Raw genomic sequence first — 19194 nt, forward strand, 5'->3', positions numbered from 1 at the left:
GATCATAGCTGATGGCAAGTCATGTATTTTTTTATAAATTTTACCAAGAATTTTTCACAAGTTTCAGTTTCGAATATAGCTGAAGGAACTCAAGTTATATATACTAGCAAAAGTACCCATCGTTGACTGGGTTCAAAAACAGCCTACAGAAAATGGACTCTGATTTATGAAAGTATGATAGGTTATGAAAAGGAAGAGCTATCTCTTTACAACCCTTCCTTTTCATAACCTATCATAACCTATCATACTATCGAATTTGGGGGTATCAAAACCAAAGCAAAATATGATAAAAGTAAAAATAAAATAGATAAACCCCATAATTTATTATACCATACCTGTTCACACTGAAACACTTATCACAATATTCTGTGGATCTATATTAAAAAACCTTGTTAAACTTTGTGACATATTTAAGATTAGGTGCGAACGAACACCCCATAATTTTATTATACCATATTTCTTCAAACTGAAACATAATTATCAAAGTATACTTACGCAGATAGATATGAAAAGTCTTTCTTAAAGTTTGTGCCTGTTTCCATTCTATGGAGGCCAGGCGCGAAAGCAGACCCCACAATTTTATTATACCATCCCTATTTAAGTTAAAACATACTTATCAAAGTATTATGTACATCTATATCAAAAACACTTGTAAACTTTTTTTTTTTTAATTTTTTATTTCCATACTTTGTGGACCAGATGCATACGCAGACCCCACAATTTTAATGAATCATCATTATGCCAGATCAAACATACCCATTCCTGTGTCTCAATACATCTATTATTATATGTGATCAGTTTTCTATAATAGTCAACCATATAGGAGCCTATTCGTGACCAGACACACACACAGACATTCAGCTTTGTATTATAGATATATCTTTATATGTCTGTGTGCTTTTTTTTTTTTTATAAGTTTTGGTTTCAGTTTTGATTCAAACTGATGCACCTAAGTAATATGGATATATTTTTTTTATTTTTGAAATCACAACTTTCTAATATATAAGAATCTAAAGAAAATTGACTCTATAATATTATATACAAAACCTGTATAAATTAAAATATCATATTTAAGCATATTTTATGACCGGGCTATACTGGGCATCCCTGCTAGCTTGGAGGAATATTTTTGCAGTTTTGACAAAAGATCTATAATAATATCAGGGTATCTCCATTTATGCCAAACATCTACAGAATGCCAACACCAATATATTACATATGAAAGAGTTCACTGTGGAATTTCCACAAGTCCAGCTAGTTCAAAATTAATATGGTATAAGGTCATTGTTATAGGGATGTTATGTAACAGATTACCTATAAGAATTCTGATTTTTAAACTTTCCTATTCATGTTTTTTTTTTTTTTTTTTTTGTAATACATTATCTTCAAATCTCAACAAATCTCTTTGCTGATAAGTCATCAAAATTTGTTCATTCCATTTTCAATCCTCTCATAATATTGGTCATCATTAAACTGACCATTTTATTAATCCTCGATTAGCTTTTGGTCTTGATAAGTGCTTGTTTTTATTAATTAATTAATCATTAATAAAAAAAAAGCAATAATCTTAATTTGGAACCTTTTAACTAATTATTTTTTTTTCTATTTTTCAAAAGTTCGAATGGAAGAAATTCTTAACAGTTCTGCATATTTGGAGCATTGCAGGCTCAAACACGATGCTGAAAAGAAATATGCCGCCAAGCACGCACTTGAAAAGTAAGTGTTATTTTGAGACTAAACACTAATGAAGAGAAAATCTTCAGCATCAAATAAATTCATCATATTGAATGAAAAATAGGTACTTATGGACTTATTGAACCATGTTAAAATTTTATTTAGAAAGCCATTCTTAACATGGGGAGTATTTTGTAACCGTTCTGTACTTTCACCTAACAATTTAATAAAAAGATATTGTAAAACTTTAATTTAACTTGAAAAAAACTATTTAAAAATAGCACGGTTCAATAAGTGTACAAGTGGCTAAAAATGATTTTTATAAAAATGTCTGGTGCTTCTGCAATATAATTCAATTTAAAAAATGCATTTGAAGTAAAAACGATATGTACTTACATGCCATGGCAAAATTAGTAAAAATTCAAAATGTTACAAAAAAAAAAAAATGATCTAAAAGATTTATAACTTTTTTTTTTTTTTTTTTTTTTTTGACAAGAAAAACAGATATTAGTGATTTATTTTCTACTAGCAGGGGGTATCAGGCGTTGCCCAAGTGTTTTGAGGTGTGTGTGCTCGGGCGGGGGTGGGTGGTTGTCAAATCATAAAAATAAGCGAAGTAAATATTAAAAAAAAAACACAAAAAAAACTAACATAAGGCAAACGGCCGATGTTAAATGTAAAAATGGGAAAAACAAAAAAAGTAAACACAAAACAGAAAAACGAACATTAAAACTTTGTTAAAAAATCTGAAAAATAACCCCCCCCCAAAAAAAAAAACACGTGAAAAATGGCTTGAATAACCCTGTTTCAATATTAAAATTTAAAAAATCGAAAAATAAAAGAAAGACATCTCACACCACGATTCAAACCCAAAACCTTTAGATAATGAGGCCACACTCGAAGCAACTGAGCTAAGACGACGTTGACGAAATTGTGTTGGTTTTTCAAATATTTAAAGTAAATCATGTTCTGCCGTCGTATGACGCATGCATAGAAGCAAACTTTTCATGAGTGGACGGTTTTTGCTGACCCCTCCCTGTTGAAAACTGATGATTTTAGGGTGAAGAAATTAATGTTTTTGCCCAATTTTTCAATATTTGTCGGACGAAGGTTGGAAGTTTAAAATGATACCGATCTCGTGAAAATTCGTGACCCGTGTCGAAAGTTTTTGCGAGACATACAAACACACATACATACATACACATTTTCGCTTTTATATATATACTAGCGGGGGTACCCGGCGTTGCCCGAGTGTTTGTTTCCGGGACCGGGGGGGGGGGTTAAAAATGTTATGGTAGGTAAGTAGGAAGGATCAAACCCGGAAAATAAAGTGTGAAAAAAAAAAAAAAAAAAAAACGACTACGGTAGGTCGGCGCGAACGTGAAAATATAATGTGAATTGTCCAGCACGCTAACCACTACGCCACAGAGCACTGCAGCTTAGTTTAGTGATTTTAAATAACTTCACATGAAAGAACTACGAAGCCAAACCGGTGTTCTCTTCTCAACTGTTCCTTGTGAACGATCCCCAAATGGTGTTAAGTGCTGGCAGGGGGAGGAGGAATTTATTAGAGAGAAAATATTTTACCACTTCCATTGATCTTAACCGATTTTGGCCGTGACTTCTCAGCAGAAAAAGTATAGAAATCTAAGATTATCGAGGAATTTGAGAAATAATAAGCCTATAACACACCTCAGATATTGTTCTGCCGTTTGTGCATATTATATTTGCATGAAATATCTTGATTTTTAATCCTATTAAGGTCAAAATCCGACAGGAAAAAATGAGTTCATTTTATTTATATATATATATAGGCTAGCGGGGGTACCCGGCGTTGCCCGGGTGTTTGGAGGTGTGTGTGGTGTTAAATAAAAAAGAACCCGGAGGGGGGGGGGGTTAGGATCGAACCCGAAGCCCTGAGGCGAAGTTTGAAAATAAAATCAGCCAGCCAGAATGAGTTACTGAAAGATGTTTGAATTTATTTAAGTAAAAACGAAATTGACAGGTGAACGCCTGGAAGTCGTCGAGCGTTACGACGACGACGTCAATGACCAGGTTGTTTGTTATAAGCGAAGTAAAAAAAGAAAACAACGTTTTAATTAAGCGGCGGGGGGGGGGGGGTAATCAAAATATTGAAAAAAAAAAACACAAAAAAAACTAACGTAAGGCAAACGAACGATGAAAACAGAAAAACGAACACGTGAAAAATGGCTTAAATAAGCCTGTTTTCGATATTAAAATTTTAAAAATCGGTGGGTACCCGGGTGTTTTGGGGTGTGTGGTCGGGGGTGGATAAGCGAAGTAAAAAAAACAAAAAAACAGAAAAACGAACGTTACGTGAAAAATGGCTTAAATAACACTGGTTCGATATTTAAATTTAAAAAATCGGAAAAAAAAAAGAAAAAAAAGACATCTCACACCACGATTCGAACACAAAACATTTAGATAATGAACCAACGCGCTAATCAACTGAGCTAACGTGACGTACATGAAATTTGTTCAGTTTTTCAACTATTTAAAGTAAATCAGGTCATGACGTCATCTGGCGCATGTGTAGAACCGCTCGTCGTCACAAGAAGAACGGTTTTGTTGACCCCCCCCCCCCTGTCGAAAATTGTCAATTTCGGGGTGAAAAAATGAACGTTTTTGGCCAATTTTTCGATATTTTTCAAGCGAATGATGCGGCTTCGATATGATACCGAGTTTGTGAATTTTTGTTGTCTGTCGAAAGTTTTTAGCAGACACACAAACATACACACATACATTTTCGCTTTTATATATAGACTAGCGAGGGGTACCCGGCGTTGCCGGGTGTTTTTCGGGGTATGTGAAAAAAACCCGAAGCGTTGACGACGCGCAGTTGGAAAATAGTAAAGTGTTTGAAAACAAACAGGTGCGCGTTTTTGATTGACGTGACGGCGATAGGTATTCAGCAATTATTTTGTGCGGGACAGTTTTGAATAAATGGGTTTGTTTGTTTTTAAAAAGCCGCTCCCTCGTCTCGATATGACGAAGTCGACATTGAACAAACTTGCTCTGGGCCTGTGATTAGAGTCGAGTTTCGCTTTTTTTTATACCGAAAAGCGAATATAACGTGTGCCGATGCGGGAAATGTAGAATAATTAAGGTTTGAAAGTGAATAAAATTAAGTAGAGAGGCGAGCTCCGTGGATAATTCGTAGATATTACAATTTATAGATGATATGAAAAGTTTTAAAAAGTTGTGAAGCGAGCAAGCGCTTGTTTGAAAGAAGCCTTTCGTGGACATCGAGGAAAAGCGAACATACATACATACATTTTCGCTTTTATATTTATAGACTAGCGAGGGGTACCCGGCGTTGCCCGGGTGTTTTTCGGGGTATGTGAAAAAAAAACAGGTGCTCGTGAAAGAAAACGAAGCCTTCACAACGCGCAGTTGGAAAATAGTAAAGTATTAAAAAAAACAGGTGCGCGTTTTGGATTGACGTGACGGCCATAGGTATTCAGCAGTTACGATTTTGTGCGGGACAGTTTTGAATGAGGTGAATAAATTGGTTTGCTTGTTTTTAAAAACCCGCTCCCTGTTTATTAGGAGGAGCGAAATGAAAGCTACAGTCTGATATGACGAAATCGACATTGAACAAACGTTACTTAGCTCTCTTGAGACAACTGGCTTTCGGCCTGTGATTAGAGTCGAGTTTCGCTTTTTTTTATACCGAAAACCGAATGTAACGCGTGCCGATGCGGGAAATGTCGAATAATTAACGTTTGAAAGTCAATAAAATTAAATAGACAGGCGAGTTCCGTGGATAACTCTGAGATATTACAATTTATAGATGATATAAAAAGTTTAAGAAGTTTTGAACCGAGCAAGCGCTTCTCTGAAAGAAGCCTTTTGTGGACATCAAGGAAAAGCATACATACATACATACATACATATTTTTGCTTTTATATATATAGATTTTAAAAGCGTGGATTTTAATATTTTGTCAAAATCATAAACTGCAGTTACCTCCCCTGGATTTAAAAAACTCATTAATAATTACAATAAAACTGTATAGTTTGATAAATTTTATTTTTATTTCTAATTCTTTTTCTACTCAATCAATTTTGTAAATTTTAATTTTTTTTTACCAATTTGAACATTACATGGAATAGTTTTTTTTTTATTTTAAATGCATGTATTTGAAATTAAATTATATATAACTAGCAGGGGTGCCCAGCGTTGCTCGGGTGTTTGGAGGTGTATGCTGTGCAAAAAAAGCAAAAAAACAAAAAAAAATGGTTAATTTTTTAAAACTTTGACCCCTATTATGACCCCTTAAAATTTATTGTTTCGGGCTCAAATCACTTTATTAAGTTAGATCCATGTTCAAGGAACCTAAATCTAAAATTTCAAGTGTCTAGACCCAAAATTGTCGGAGGAGTTTGGTAGAGTTCTTAAAGGTCAAATCGTTGAAATTTGACCCCTTAACAGCCAAATTTCTGGCTGACACCCGTCACATCGATTTTCCCAAATCTCAGTACCCGGTATTTCAAATTTCGAGTCTATAGACTAAAAATTGACAGAGTTATTGCGTAGGGAAATGTACACAGACAGACAGACAGACAGACAGACACGTTCACTTTTATAGATATATAGATTACAATGCACTAAATGTTTTTTTTAAGCAGGTTTTAGTCCACAACATCATTCTGTTTGTCCTTTCCTTAATAACGCTAAATCAAAGTAAAGTATTTGCATTATGTGTGGTGCTTCTTCGTTATAAGAGTGACATTCGAAAATCAAAAGATTGAATTTCAAGTAAAACAATGATATCTACTTAATTGCGGCAATTCTAGTAATGATTATGAATGAAGACTTTTTACCAAGTCATGGCTAATAGAACGAAGGCCAGCTATCCTCCCCTAGATTAAATAAAAGGTTCTGTTAGAAATTCTGTACAGATTCACAAGTTCCCACAAGATACACATGAAAAAAATACTTATCTCCCTATCATAGCATAATGATGTGACACAAGGATCGAAAAGTGGGATTTGAAGAGCCAGCAGCCTAAAGGAAGAGAACTATGGCTTGCAAAATATGCAACAAACTAACCTCTTCTCAAAGGGTGAAAGTAAAGCCTTGGATGGTGAACCTCCTAGAACTGCACATTACCAAAGCTGTACTTCAGTCAACAGGGAATAAATCATCTCAACAATGGCTTAACACTCTATTATCTTTGATATTGAGAAAATACCCCACGTAATTCCATGTAGGTTCCAAATTCGACAGAAAGATTCCAGAATTCAACAAGATATACCTAAAGAAGGTCGGAGATACATCGGCCAAAATTTTAGTGAAAATAACACTAAAGATGATAACAGTAGTCTGAAATAATACAAAAGTTTTATTTGCCGGTTTAAATGCGATTTGGGTCTGACTTTAAAATCAGACAAGATAACTTTATAGATAATTCAAAAAACAAATATTTAAGCATTATAAAGTATATTCATTTTTTTTTTTTTTTTACAACTGGTACTGAAAAGGCTCTACATGCTAAATTAAGTGCACTTCTAGTTTATAGTTTTGGAGTTTATAAGTGTTTAACCCTTCAAACTCTAACCCAATTAAGCAATAATTATCCAAAAAATGATGATAGGCGATTTACAAAATTATTTGATAAAGTATTATCAGAAAAGCTGAAAAGTCATCTTTTTAGCTATGCTGCTGACATATTGGCTGCATATAGTTGGAAGAGTTAAATAAATTATATTGATAGTGTCAAAAATTAACTTTTAATCATTTTTTTTTTTTTCAAATCTATGCAATGAATATTTAATGATTTTGTTTTTTGTGCGTGTCTTTGTTTCTTGATTTTGTGTATTTTTTTTCTTTTTTCAGAGAACGTGACACAAGTTCAGAATTGCATAGTTTACTTCAATTGAAAACAGCAGAACAGAATGAAATGTTTGGTGTCCTTACGCAAGAGGTTAGCTTCTCATTTTCTGATTTGTTAGTACGTCCAGTTGTTCATATTAAATCTGTGTTTTGTTTTTACTTTAACTTTTGTTTTGTCCGTTTTCCTCTTTGTCTTATTTTCTTAAATGAAATTAAGAAAAATTGTGGTGCCTTCAATAAATTTCCAGACTTTTTCATATGGACACTTTCATTGATAGCACACACATAAAACTCTAGTCTCCTTCAAAGTAATCTCCTTTGGCTGCAATCAATTACTTGTTGTACCATTCCAACAACTTCTGGAAGGCCCCATTGAAGTCCTCTTGTGTGAGCGTGTCAATGACCCTCGTCCCAGCCTCATTCATTTCCTCAGTTGTTTCATAATGACAGCCTCTAAAGTTTTCCTTAAGCTTAGGAAATAACCAAAAAGTCACAGGGAGCAAGGTTTGGATTATAAGGAGGGGGAGGAACTGTTTTGATGCCCATCTTGGTCAAGCAGTCTGTGACAAGGATGGAGCATCCTTGGGACAAACTGTGCGCAAATGTTTAATTGTAAGTTTAGACCACATCATTACTCTCAAAAAGATTCCAGCAAAAATCTAACAGCCAGCAGAATGTGCTGCTACCATCGCGCACAGAAATCACTTTTTTCATTGCTTCCAACGTAATAGATGTACTGAAACTAAAACCGCTTTCAAGATTGCCAGCAACCACTGTAAAAGAGTAATAAAGAACGTGAGAGTTGTATGCTCAGTCTGTTAAGTCCAAAGTAGCTGAGCAGTGGGTTCCCACCAGTCTTGGCAAATAACAAACGGTCCTGAACAGAAGCGTCATCCATCATCAATGGACCTGAGGTAATTTCGTCAGAATTAGACAAAGCCAAACTCTTTGCAGCTAATTCTATCCTATGCAATCAAGACCTCCTGTATTTGAAAACATCCACCTGTATCTGAAAACATGCTATGCAACATACAAATATCTGTGCGTGATGTTGCCAAGCTAATCAAAAACTTTATTTTCAGTAAAGCAACTGGCCCTAATGACATTCCTATTATAGTGCTCAAAAAGCTTCAACCAGAACTAGCTCCCATACCTACAAAGCTGTTTAAGCGTTGTTTTAAGGAGAAATACTTCCCAACACCCTAGAAAACCTCGTCAGTATGTCCCGTATTTACGAATTCAGGTGATAAGTCATCTCCCTTTCAGTATAGACCTATAAGTCTCCTGTGTGTCATGATTAAGTTGCTGGAATCTGTGTTAAATAGAGAGGTAGTCAACCACCTCAGCAAAAATAAACTTAGTGACATGCAATATGGTTTCCGTTCTGCTAAATCTACAGCAGATGTGCTAACATATCTCATAGGATTAGCGAATATTCTAGACAAAGGCTTCCTTTCTAGGGCAATTGCTCTTGACATATCAAACGCCTTTGATAGGGTATGGCATAAAGGTTTACTTCACAAGATCTCCAGCTACAGTATAGCTGGAAATGTCTTCTCAATTATGAAACCATTTCTCTGATAGGTTCATAAGAGTAGTGGTTGATGGACAGAAATCAGAAGCTCACAGTATTAATTTTGGAGTCCCTCAGGGGTTCATCCTGGGCCCAACTCTTTCTGATTGACATCAATGATCTTCCAAATCACATCCTAAGATCATTTGTAGACATTTATGCTAATGACACTACCATGTATGGCAACACTTCAAAGGCCGTAAATGACCAAGTTATCTGTGATTCTCTCTCCTCTGATCTTGAGCATGTAGTACGATAGGGAAAGAAGTGGCTGGTTACTTTTAATGGATTTAAAACCAGGCTTTAATTTTTACATCATCAACGCTTTGATCCCCATCTGGTATCAATTAAAATGAATGACTTTTTTCTGAGGGAGGCTCTGTTTTGACAAGCTTCTGGGTTTGACCTTTTCTCCTGATCTAAAATGGAACACGTACATCAAATCCGTTGCCAAGGTCGCTGGAAAAATGGTGGGATCCTTCTATCGATCCAGTAGATATCTATCTACTGATGCAATTCTCTTCATATATAAGAGCCAAGTACGTCCAACGATGGAGTACTGTTACCACATCTGGGCAGGAGTTGTTAGAAGCACTTATCCTGCCTTGACAGTTCAAAATAGACTTCGTAGTCTAGTGGGGGATGCCCTTTTCTCTTTCCTGCAACCTCTTTCCCACAGAAGAGACATTGCGAGCTTGCCTCTGATTTATCATTATTTTCATGGCAAGTGCTCGTCTGTGCTCCAATCTATGGTTTTCCCCTTGCCAAACTTTCATAAAAAAAAATTTCATCTATTTTAAATTACTATCAATAATTTCCCCAACTTTTTATCTATGCCTAAACTTAAACGTAGATTCCATGAAAAAAAGCTTCTTTCTCAGAACTGCACACCGTGAAACTCTGTTCTGTCTCCCAACTTTCAAGCTGACTACAATATGGTTGTCTTCAAGTCCAACATGAACAACTTCTTTATGAACCGTCCCTAAGTAATCCAATTTACCAAATTTCCACTACCAACAATTACTACGATATTATCCCATTGACTACTGTACACTCGTTAACCCTTATCCTTGAGTGGCCTCCAGGCTTTGATCAGTGGTTACTCCTATGTAAAAAAAAAAAAAAAAAAAAAAAATCATCCACAACTTCAGTTCCTCGCAAATAATTCAGTGTACAGTTCTCACGCTGTCATAAAACTGTGCACTTATTGTCTCTATAGACGCACACGATTGTCCTTATCCATGAAATTCTTTATTTGACCAATCAACTCTGGTGTTCTGACTTCCTTACTCCTCCCACACCTCATTATCCTTCAGACTCCCTGCCTTCCTTGACTCTGTTATGCCACTCCAAACTGATGCTCGATTCGTGTAAGATAATCCAAAAGCAGTCTGAAGCATTCCATATATTTGTGGTATTTTTTCCAAGTTTACAACAGAATTTTATTGCATATCATTCTTAAGTGTTTTCATGTCCAGATTGCGTTTTTTGAATTCACCAGTTGTGAGAATCCGTGTATTCCAATTCCTGCTGTCATTTGAACCCGAAATCATAAAAATTGGCGAGTCATCTCATAAGATATATAGCAATAACATACGGAATTTTCAAGCGTTTACAACAATTTGAACTTCCTGTACAAAAAAGTCTGGAAACTTATTGAAGGCACGTTTTCAGTCCAACAGTTTTTTGATACTGTGAACCACACTGCTAGAGAATGGCCCCGATCTAACTAATATGGGAATTTTGCTTCTGAGGTTCTCCTCCCTGGTTCAGAAGCACCCTGTATCCCGTGGAAATGTTCAATTGCCCAAGAAGAGAAATGAGGTAATTAAAATATGCAATGTCTAGATGGGACTACAAAACCGGTCCAACCGTCTGTGAATGGAATACCGCCTCATCTACCCTCACCTTAACAACCAGTGCTGCTTGAAAGATCTTTCAGAGTACAACAATAATGCAAAGGACTGTGTAAAAAAAAAAAAAAAAGTGAGAAAATACTTTTGTATATTTTATGTCCTTCAAAGATGCACAAAGAGCAATAAGAATTGGACACATAAGAAACCAGTTTGGAAGCATTCAGTGTTTCTTTTTTTTGTTGTTTGTGCATTGAAATAGTTTAAATTGATTGATCGTTTAACTAAAAGCCGTCGTTACAATTGCAAATTGTTTTGTGTAATTGTTTTCACTTTACAAATAGTTTGCTTCAAACACTTCAATTAGCATTGCCTTTCTATTGTTTTATTTCTAACTAGTTTAATCGACCTGGCAATGCTTAGGAATCTTTTATGTTCATTTTTGTTTATACCGTGTTTTTTTTTGTTTTTTTGTTTTTTTTATTAAAAAAAAAAAAAAATTACCACATTTTTTAACATTTTTTCCTACATTTTTAACCACAGCTTTTTTAATATTTAAACCACAGTTTTTAACTTTTTAAACCAGTTATTTTTATTTTTATTTTTTTTTTTTTTTTGCATTTTTTAACCACATTTTCTGTTTTTGCTCTATTTCCTCAACTGTATCAACAAAAGAAATTTAAATGTAATGTGAACAACAATCTTGCTGCACTTCTCTACTTTATCTACAGTGGCCACTTACGTTTGAGTGGTAGTATGTCTTGTTTGAAGTGACAAAGTTCAAAACTGTCTTGGAAACCTAGTAGGTGATGCCCTTGTTTCTCCTCTGCAACCTTTTTCCCACAGAAAAGACACTGTGAGCCTCTCTCTATTCTATCATTATTTTCATGGAAAGCGCTTTTCTGAACTTCAATTTATAGCTTTCCCCCCCCCCTCGCCCTTGCTAAACTTTCATAAAAAGCATTCGTCTAACTAAAACGACCATCAACAGATCTCCCCACTCTATCTGTGCCTACATGTAAATGCAAATTCCTTGAACAAAGCTTCTTTCCTAGAACTGCCCACCTGTGGAAGGAACTCTGTTCCACTGGCCTGCTTTCCAGCTGACTACAATATGATCTTTGTCCAATGTAAACAAGTTCTTGTTGAGCCCCCCCCCCCCCAACAATCCATTTCTACCACTAATTATTAATATCCCGGTGACCACCATACACTCATTAACTCTTATCCTCGAGTGGCCTTTGGGCCGTGATAAGTGGTAACTCTGATGTAAAAAAAAAAAAAAAAGAAATTAAAGTATAAAAACTTATCCGCTTATCTCCTACACACAGTCCAGTTATTTATCAGAAGAACCTTGCGTACATGATGATTTGTACATGAATAAGGGGTAGGGAAATTATTGTTTCAGGTTTTTCTTTACTTCCAGATGAGGCTGTCTGAAGATATCGACTTCCTGGCTTAAATAAACCTAACATTAGGATTATTGCTTTTTTCCTTTCTCTTTGTAAAACTCAATCATGTTTTGCAAAGTAAAAAACAAAAACAAGAAATTTCCTTTGCAAAACAACCAAACCAAACTCCATGAATAAATGTTTGAATATATAAAGAATTAAAGCATAAAATCTTTTACCAAAATTACTGGGTTTGGCTTTAAATGACCCCAAAAGGGTTGATATGATATAAAACAGACCAAATAAACCCATCCTTTGCGTGAGAATAACTGAGAAAAATGCAAAGTTAGAAAATAAGTAACTAGCAACTTGTTTTCAATTAATCGTTTACAATAGCTATTGAAGAATAAGCTTTCTCCAAAATTACTAGATTTGGCATTAAATAACCTTAAGAAGATTGATACTCTGTAAAACAAAACAACCAAACCAAACTCCACAAATAAATATTTGAAGATATATGAAGATCTTGAAACGTGAAAACTTTTTTCCAAAATTACTGGATTTGTCATTAAATAACTCAAAAAGGGTTGATATGCTGTAGAAGAATGAAACCAAACTTTTTACTTTTGAAAGTTTATAAGAATTTGTAGTTATAGTCAACCAATGTACTTCCTAACTTCTTGCGGTAGTGTTGCCGGAAGCGGTGACAAGGCAAATCAGTTCCTTTGCTTTTTTTCTTTCATGCCTATATCTTCCTTGTGCATTGAAAAGTTTTTTTGGTCTTATTTTAATTAAGATTTATTGAAATTAATTTGTTTTTTGTTTTTTTTTAATTATTATAAATATTTTTTTTAAGACTTATTGAAAACACTTTTCAAATAATGAACTATTTAATAAAGAATAATAGTGTTATTTTTATGTTTAATTTTAATTTTTATTGTATATTTTTCGGTAATGTCCTTTTCTTCTATTTTATTTCAATAAATTGCTTGACAATCGAAATACTGAAGAACAATAAAAGTGAAGGAACTGATTTGCCTCGTCATTGCTTTGATAGCTGCCAAACCAAAAGTTAGGAAGTACGTTAGCTGACTATAACTTTATAACTGGATTTTAATAATTACCATTTGCTATTTTGATCTCAAAAATTTTATTTTTATGCCTTCATAAACATATTTATTATAAATTCAAATAAAAAAAAACTTACTTTGAAAATTAAGACGTTATAATTTCATAACATACACCCATATGCTATGAACAGTATTAAATATATCTTGACAAAATCATTCCACAAAGCAGCAACTTTATGGCAACCTACCTGCCATATCTAATACCATCTGCCTACGATTTGCCGGTCATTGTCTGAGGAGCAAGCATGGATTGGTGAGTGATATATTGCTATGGACTCCATGACACAGACGCACAAGCAAAGGACGACCTAGATCCACGTACATCCAGCAGATAGCACACGACATCAACAGTGAATCTGAAAATCTGAGGCAGCTTATGGAAGACAGGGAAACTCTGAATAGGAAGAGTCACATTGGTCTGGGCAAGGAGCCTAATGAGGATGAATTTCATAAACATTATCTAAAATCCTAAACATTCTTATAAAATTTCAAATAAAATAAAAACTTATTTGAAAATATTATTAAAAGTGCAAATCTGCAACTGAGAAGGCAAACATGTTTGCCAGTCGGTTTGCCTCCAACTCCACACTGGACCCTGCCAACCATCCCCTCCCTGACTTTCTTTTCCGGACAGACGCCGCACTAGATGATCTAAAAATCACTCCTTCTCAGGTGCATTGCTATCATAAGAAATCTTGACACTGCAAAAGCATGTGGAACTGATCTCATCCCGGCTGTGCTATTAAAAAAGCTCCAATCGTCTCCAAACTTTACAACAAATGCCTTAATGAATCTTGCTTTCCTGCCTGCTGGAAAACTGCTTCTGTAGTACCAGTTTTCAAGAATTCTGGCGAAAGAACTGACCCAGTAAATTATCGCCCCATTAGCCTCCTCCCACTTTTCGCTAAAATATTTGAGACAATAATTAACCAAACTCTAGTCCATCACCTTACAGATGCTAAACTTCTGACTGACCAACAATATGGAGTTAGACAAGCCTGTTCAACAGCAGACATCCTAACTGTAATCTCAGAACGTATATACCATTCACTGGACAAAGCGGGGGAGGGTAGAGCTGTAACTCTACATCTAAGGCTTTTGACAGGGTGTGGCACGATGGTCTTCTCAGGAAAATCAGATCATATGGAAGAATACATGACATAATTAAATCCTTCTTAGATAAGAGAAAAATCCAGGTTGTCCTCGACGGTCATACATCTAAACAATACAATGTAAATGCGGGAGTGCCTCAGGCCTATGGTCACGTTCAATGACTAAACTCGTTTCCTTCAATAATTACAAGAAACCTTCTCTACCACCAATAGCAATGGCCAATATCTCTTTATCTGAAAGTACATCCTTTAAACTCCTCGGCCTAATGCTCTCAGGAAACATGAGTTGGAACAATTACAGCGAGAGTATCGCCAGGACCGCTGCAAAGAAGGTCGGTTCTCTCTACCGTGCTAGAAAGATACTAACGCCCAAAAGTATCCTATACCTCTATAAGGCCACCATTTGCCCATGTATGGAGTATTGTTGTCATATTTGCATCCCTCTTCCTTTTCTACAAGTACTTTAATGGTGAATGCTCTGACGAACTGCAAGCACTTGTACCCCTCAACGTAAATACCCCCCAACAAACCCAACAAGCAGCTAAATCTCACCCCTTCACAGTAGAGATCCCTAGATGTAAGAAAGCCTTCTACTTCAGTAGTTTCTTCTCCAGGACAGCTAGACTTCGGAATCCCCTTCCGGGTCCCTGCTTCCCCAACTGTACTGACATGCAGAAGTTCAAGTGCAACGTGAACGACATCTTTCTGCCCAACTCCCTACACAGTACTCCTGATGCCTATGTCCCTGATAGTAGCCCCCCTACAACAAAGTGGCAATGTATCTTGTTTGGGGTGAAAATGTAATAAAAAATTTTTTTTTAAATATTGTTATTTTTATCTGTATAGTTTTAACTTTTATTGTATATTTTTGGATAATGTTGTTTTGTATTTTATTTCAATAAATCGCTTGACAATAAAAATACTGAAAAACAATAAAAGTGAAGGAACTGATTTGCCTTGTCATCACTTCCGGTAGCAGAAGTTAGGAAGTATGTTAGCTGACTATAACCGAATCTGTTACCCCCCCCCCTTTTTTTTTGTGAGATTTGATCTTTTTAAGACGTTGACTCTTTGACCTCATTTTTGCAGGAAGAACTGCAGAAAGCTGCATTTGAAGCACTTCTCATGCAGAAAGATTCTCGACACACTCGAGTGACCAACCAAATTAATCTGATTGAGAAAGAGTTAGCTCAATTGACGGCAGTGGAAATGGACAGGAAAGAAATGAAGCTTGAGATGGAAATGGTAAGTTGCAGACAAAGAATATTTATTTCACTACTTGAAATTCTTGAAACGAAATTTTAAATAAACATTTCATAAGTTTCTTGTAAACACGAACCTAAAACTTTTGCATTTATATGAATAGACGAATGTTAACATTTCGGTAATTTTGATACAAATATAATTTTCTTTTTAATTATGACCATAAAGAAATGAAAAGAAAAGAAATAAATTCGTCTGATTGATAGTAGAGGGAGAGTACTTTTTTTTTTAACTTACAATTTATAAACGAATGACGTTGTTGAAAATCAAGTTGGTTCCCTTAAAGAAAAGACCAAAAAGGAACATATGCAAAACGTTTGTCCATGAGATCCAAAATATCATTGAATTTAAAAACAATAAAAAAGAAAATGTAGCGTAGATAGATAGATATAGTGTCTCATCTTTCTTTATGAATCATTTTTGTTTATGCCTTGTCGATATGTTTTCTTTCTAGCTAGCGATATTAATTTCATTTAAATCACCTTCCTTGAAAATTAATGGACAATTATTTTTAAGAGATTTTAGAAATTTTTTTTTTTTTTTTTTTTTTCTAATTTAATCAATTTAATTAGTTACTGTTAATATCTACCAAACTATTACATATATATAGGAAAATAGAACAAAATATAATTACAAATGAATCCCACCAAACATTAATTATTTAAAACCGTTATATAAGACAGACATGCAAATAACTGTTTAATTTCTACGATATCTAAAACTATTTTCCATTATTAATTATACAAAATGATAAAATGAAATGACAGATTAAATAAGTCCAGAACAAAACATTTAGACACAAATCTGAAACATCTAAACAATCATTAAATTTGGTTCTTACTTAAAAAAAACATACAGTGGTAAGGGCCCCATTTGGGTGCGATGGGGAATATAAAGTTGTTCCTTAGTTACCACTGCTCCCAGGTCCACTGGCTTCCTGACAAAAAAAAAACCCCACCAAACATTACAGGCGATTGGGGATCGCTTGTGGATTTAATATTCCCTTCACACTTCCTCCTTTGGAGGAAGGCAGTTTGACACACCTAGGGTGAATTCTGTATAACAATAACAACACCTTTCAAAGGAAGAAGAAAAAAATTTTAAACTATTACTTATATTTATTGCTTATTGTTTTGATTTTTTTTCGATTTCCAATTTAGTAATAAATTTTTAAAAGGTGCACACGTCAATCATATGCATGTGCTCAGCAAAATTCCAAATCATTGAACTATGAATCATGATTAAACATGGAATATGTATTTTAGGCAACAGGGTGAGTAACGTAGATGAATTATTTTTTGGTAAACTTTAACATTTAGGAGGATCCCATCAAAACTTACCATACCTTTCAAATGGTCCTGGTATGATTTTAAAGGACATCCATAAGTGAGGCCCTATTTGGGAGCTGTACGGAATGTGCAGTTGCCCCTTAGTTACCACTAGCGGGGGGGTGGGGGGGTACCCTACGTTGCCCGGGTGTTTGTAGGTGTGTGTTTTTGGGGGGGGGATAAGTAATAACCCTGAAATGATGTTAAAAAAATCGGGGGGAAAAAAAAACAAAAAAACAGCGAAAATAAAAAACGCTGTGTGTATGGGAGGGGGGGGTAAGCTAAAGAATAAGGGAAGTAAAAAAAAATAAAGAAACGTTGCCCGCGTGTCTAAAGATGTAAAAGAAAAAAAAATAGTTTTGGTCGTGAGGCTGGATTGAACCCGGGAGCCTTGACGCAGAGGTGAAACAAACTATAACCACTTAACTGTCCAGGCCAAGAGTAAGAGGAATTGATTATAGCGTTAAAATAAGGCTTATAAAGCGAGTGAAAAAGATTTGATTGACAGATAGCCACTAAATGAGGTCATCGCGGGAGCGTTACGAGATGACGTAGCAGTATTTTATTTTTTTGTTTTACTTCACATTAGCGTTTATTAAATTACGTATTTCGTTTCCTGTCTAGACATCTCTCTCTATCTGTCTCTCTCTCTCTCTCTGTTTGTGTATGTGTCTCTCTCTCTCTCTCTCTCTCACTTCGTCTTCCTTACTCTAAAGACTGTTACTAAAAAAGAAAATGGTGTCTGGCTGGGGTTTTTTTTTTTTTGTAAAAACTTCGATCGTTAATATTTTTTGTAAGCGTATTATTTTTTTTACTTCACATTTTTGGCTTGTTATTTTTCGTTTAACTATCGTATCTAACTATTTTTAATGTGCTAATAACTTTGGTAACGTTGTCATAGCGTAGAAGTTCATAGTTTAGCTTGTGTGAGGGTTAAATTTTTTTTTACCGATAACATGTTTTTTAAATTCAGACTGCCATTAGAGCTTGCTGACGTCAAGATCACATGACATGACTCAGCGGGTTTTAAATACAAGTTGACCCAAAATAAACGGCCCCGTGTATACTTCATGTATAAGAGTTGGCGCCCATATTTTTTGGAGCAGTTATAAATTGATTTAAAAATATGTAATGTTTAACATTAAAATGTCCCCCCCCCCTGCAGAAAATTGATCAGTTGACGCACTTCTTATGGTCCTTTTGGGCTAATTTTTCGATATTTGTCGTCCGGAGGGTGGGGCTTTAATATGATACCAAGTTTGTGAATTTTTGTTCCGTCGGTCAAAAGTTTTTAGCAGACACACAAACATACATACATACATACATTTTCGCTTTTATATATATACTAGCAGGGCTACCCGGCGTTGCTCGGGACCGTATAAACAATGAAAAAACAAAAGCCGATATTGAACATATGTTTTATTCTTTCATCTCAAGTTTTAGCGTTACAAACAAACATTTGTCTTTTATATATATAGATAATGACAGGTTTTTTGGGGGCCCCCCTCGAAGATAACTGATCAGTTGACCAACTTCTAGTGGTCCGTTTGACGTGAAATTTCGATATTTGTCATCCGAGTGATGGGGCTTCGATATGATACCAAATTTGTCAAGTTTGGTTCCGTCTTTCAAAAGTTTTAGCGTTACAAACAAACATACATACACACAGCCGTTTGGCTTTTATATATATAGATAGATTGCTCCCAGGTCCATTTTTGCTAGAGTGGTAGTACCTGTTAGGGCATCTGGTGCTACCAGATCAGGCTATCTGAAGATACTAGTTTCCAGACCAAAAATGCACTATAACATGCGATTGGGGATGGCTAGTGAATTTAATATTCCCTTTATTCCCTTGACACTTCTTCCTTCAGAGGAAGCCAGTTCAAGCAGCTTTGGGTGAATGCCATACAACAACAATTATTAAATTTAAAAACCATGAAAATATGATGCTGCTAATAAAAGAGAGAAAGAGACTTTTCTTGCTTATTTGTCGCCGATATCCAATATTGGA

The 19194-nt window shown here is 35.1% G+C and overlaps 2 protein-coding genes across 2 annotated transcripts in view; one reads left to right on the plus strand and one right to left on the minus strand.

Moving 5' to 3' along the window:
- The window catches only part of LOC145291920 (E3 ubiquitin-protein ligase LRSAM1-like), a 56985-nt gene that overhangs the window by 26552 nt on the left and 11239 nt on the right, over positions 1 to 19194 (plus strand). The window contains exons 10-12 of the mRNA XM_080137769.1: positions 1617 to 1716; positions 7537 to 7624; positions 15682 to 15837. Coding sequence (XP_079993895.1) covers positions 1617 to 1716; positions 7537 to 7624; positions 15682 to 15837 — 344 coding nt within the window. The remainder of the gene's footprint in view (positions 1 to 1616; positions 1717 to 7536; positions 7625 to 15681; positions 15838 to 19194) is intronic.
- The window catches only part of LOC145291922 (SKA complex subunit 1-like), a 90667-nt gene that overhangs the window by 8260 nt on the left and 63213 nt on the right, over positions 1 to 19194 (minus strand). The gene's annotated exons all lie outside the window — the stretch shown is intronic.

This window comes from Euprymna scolopes, chromosome 13 (genome assembly GCF_053919585.1).
Source record: "Euprymna scolopes isolate OS-2025 chromosome 13, ASM5391958v1, whole genome shotgun sequence".
NCBI classification, from domain to species: Eukaryota; Metazoa; Mollusca; class Cephalopoda; order Sepiida; family Sepiolidae; genus Euprymna; species Euprymna scolopes.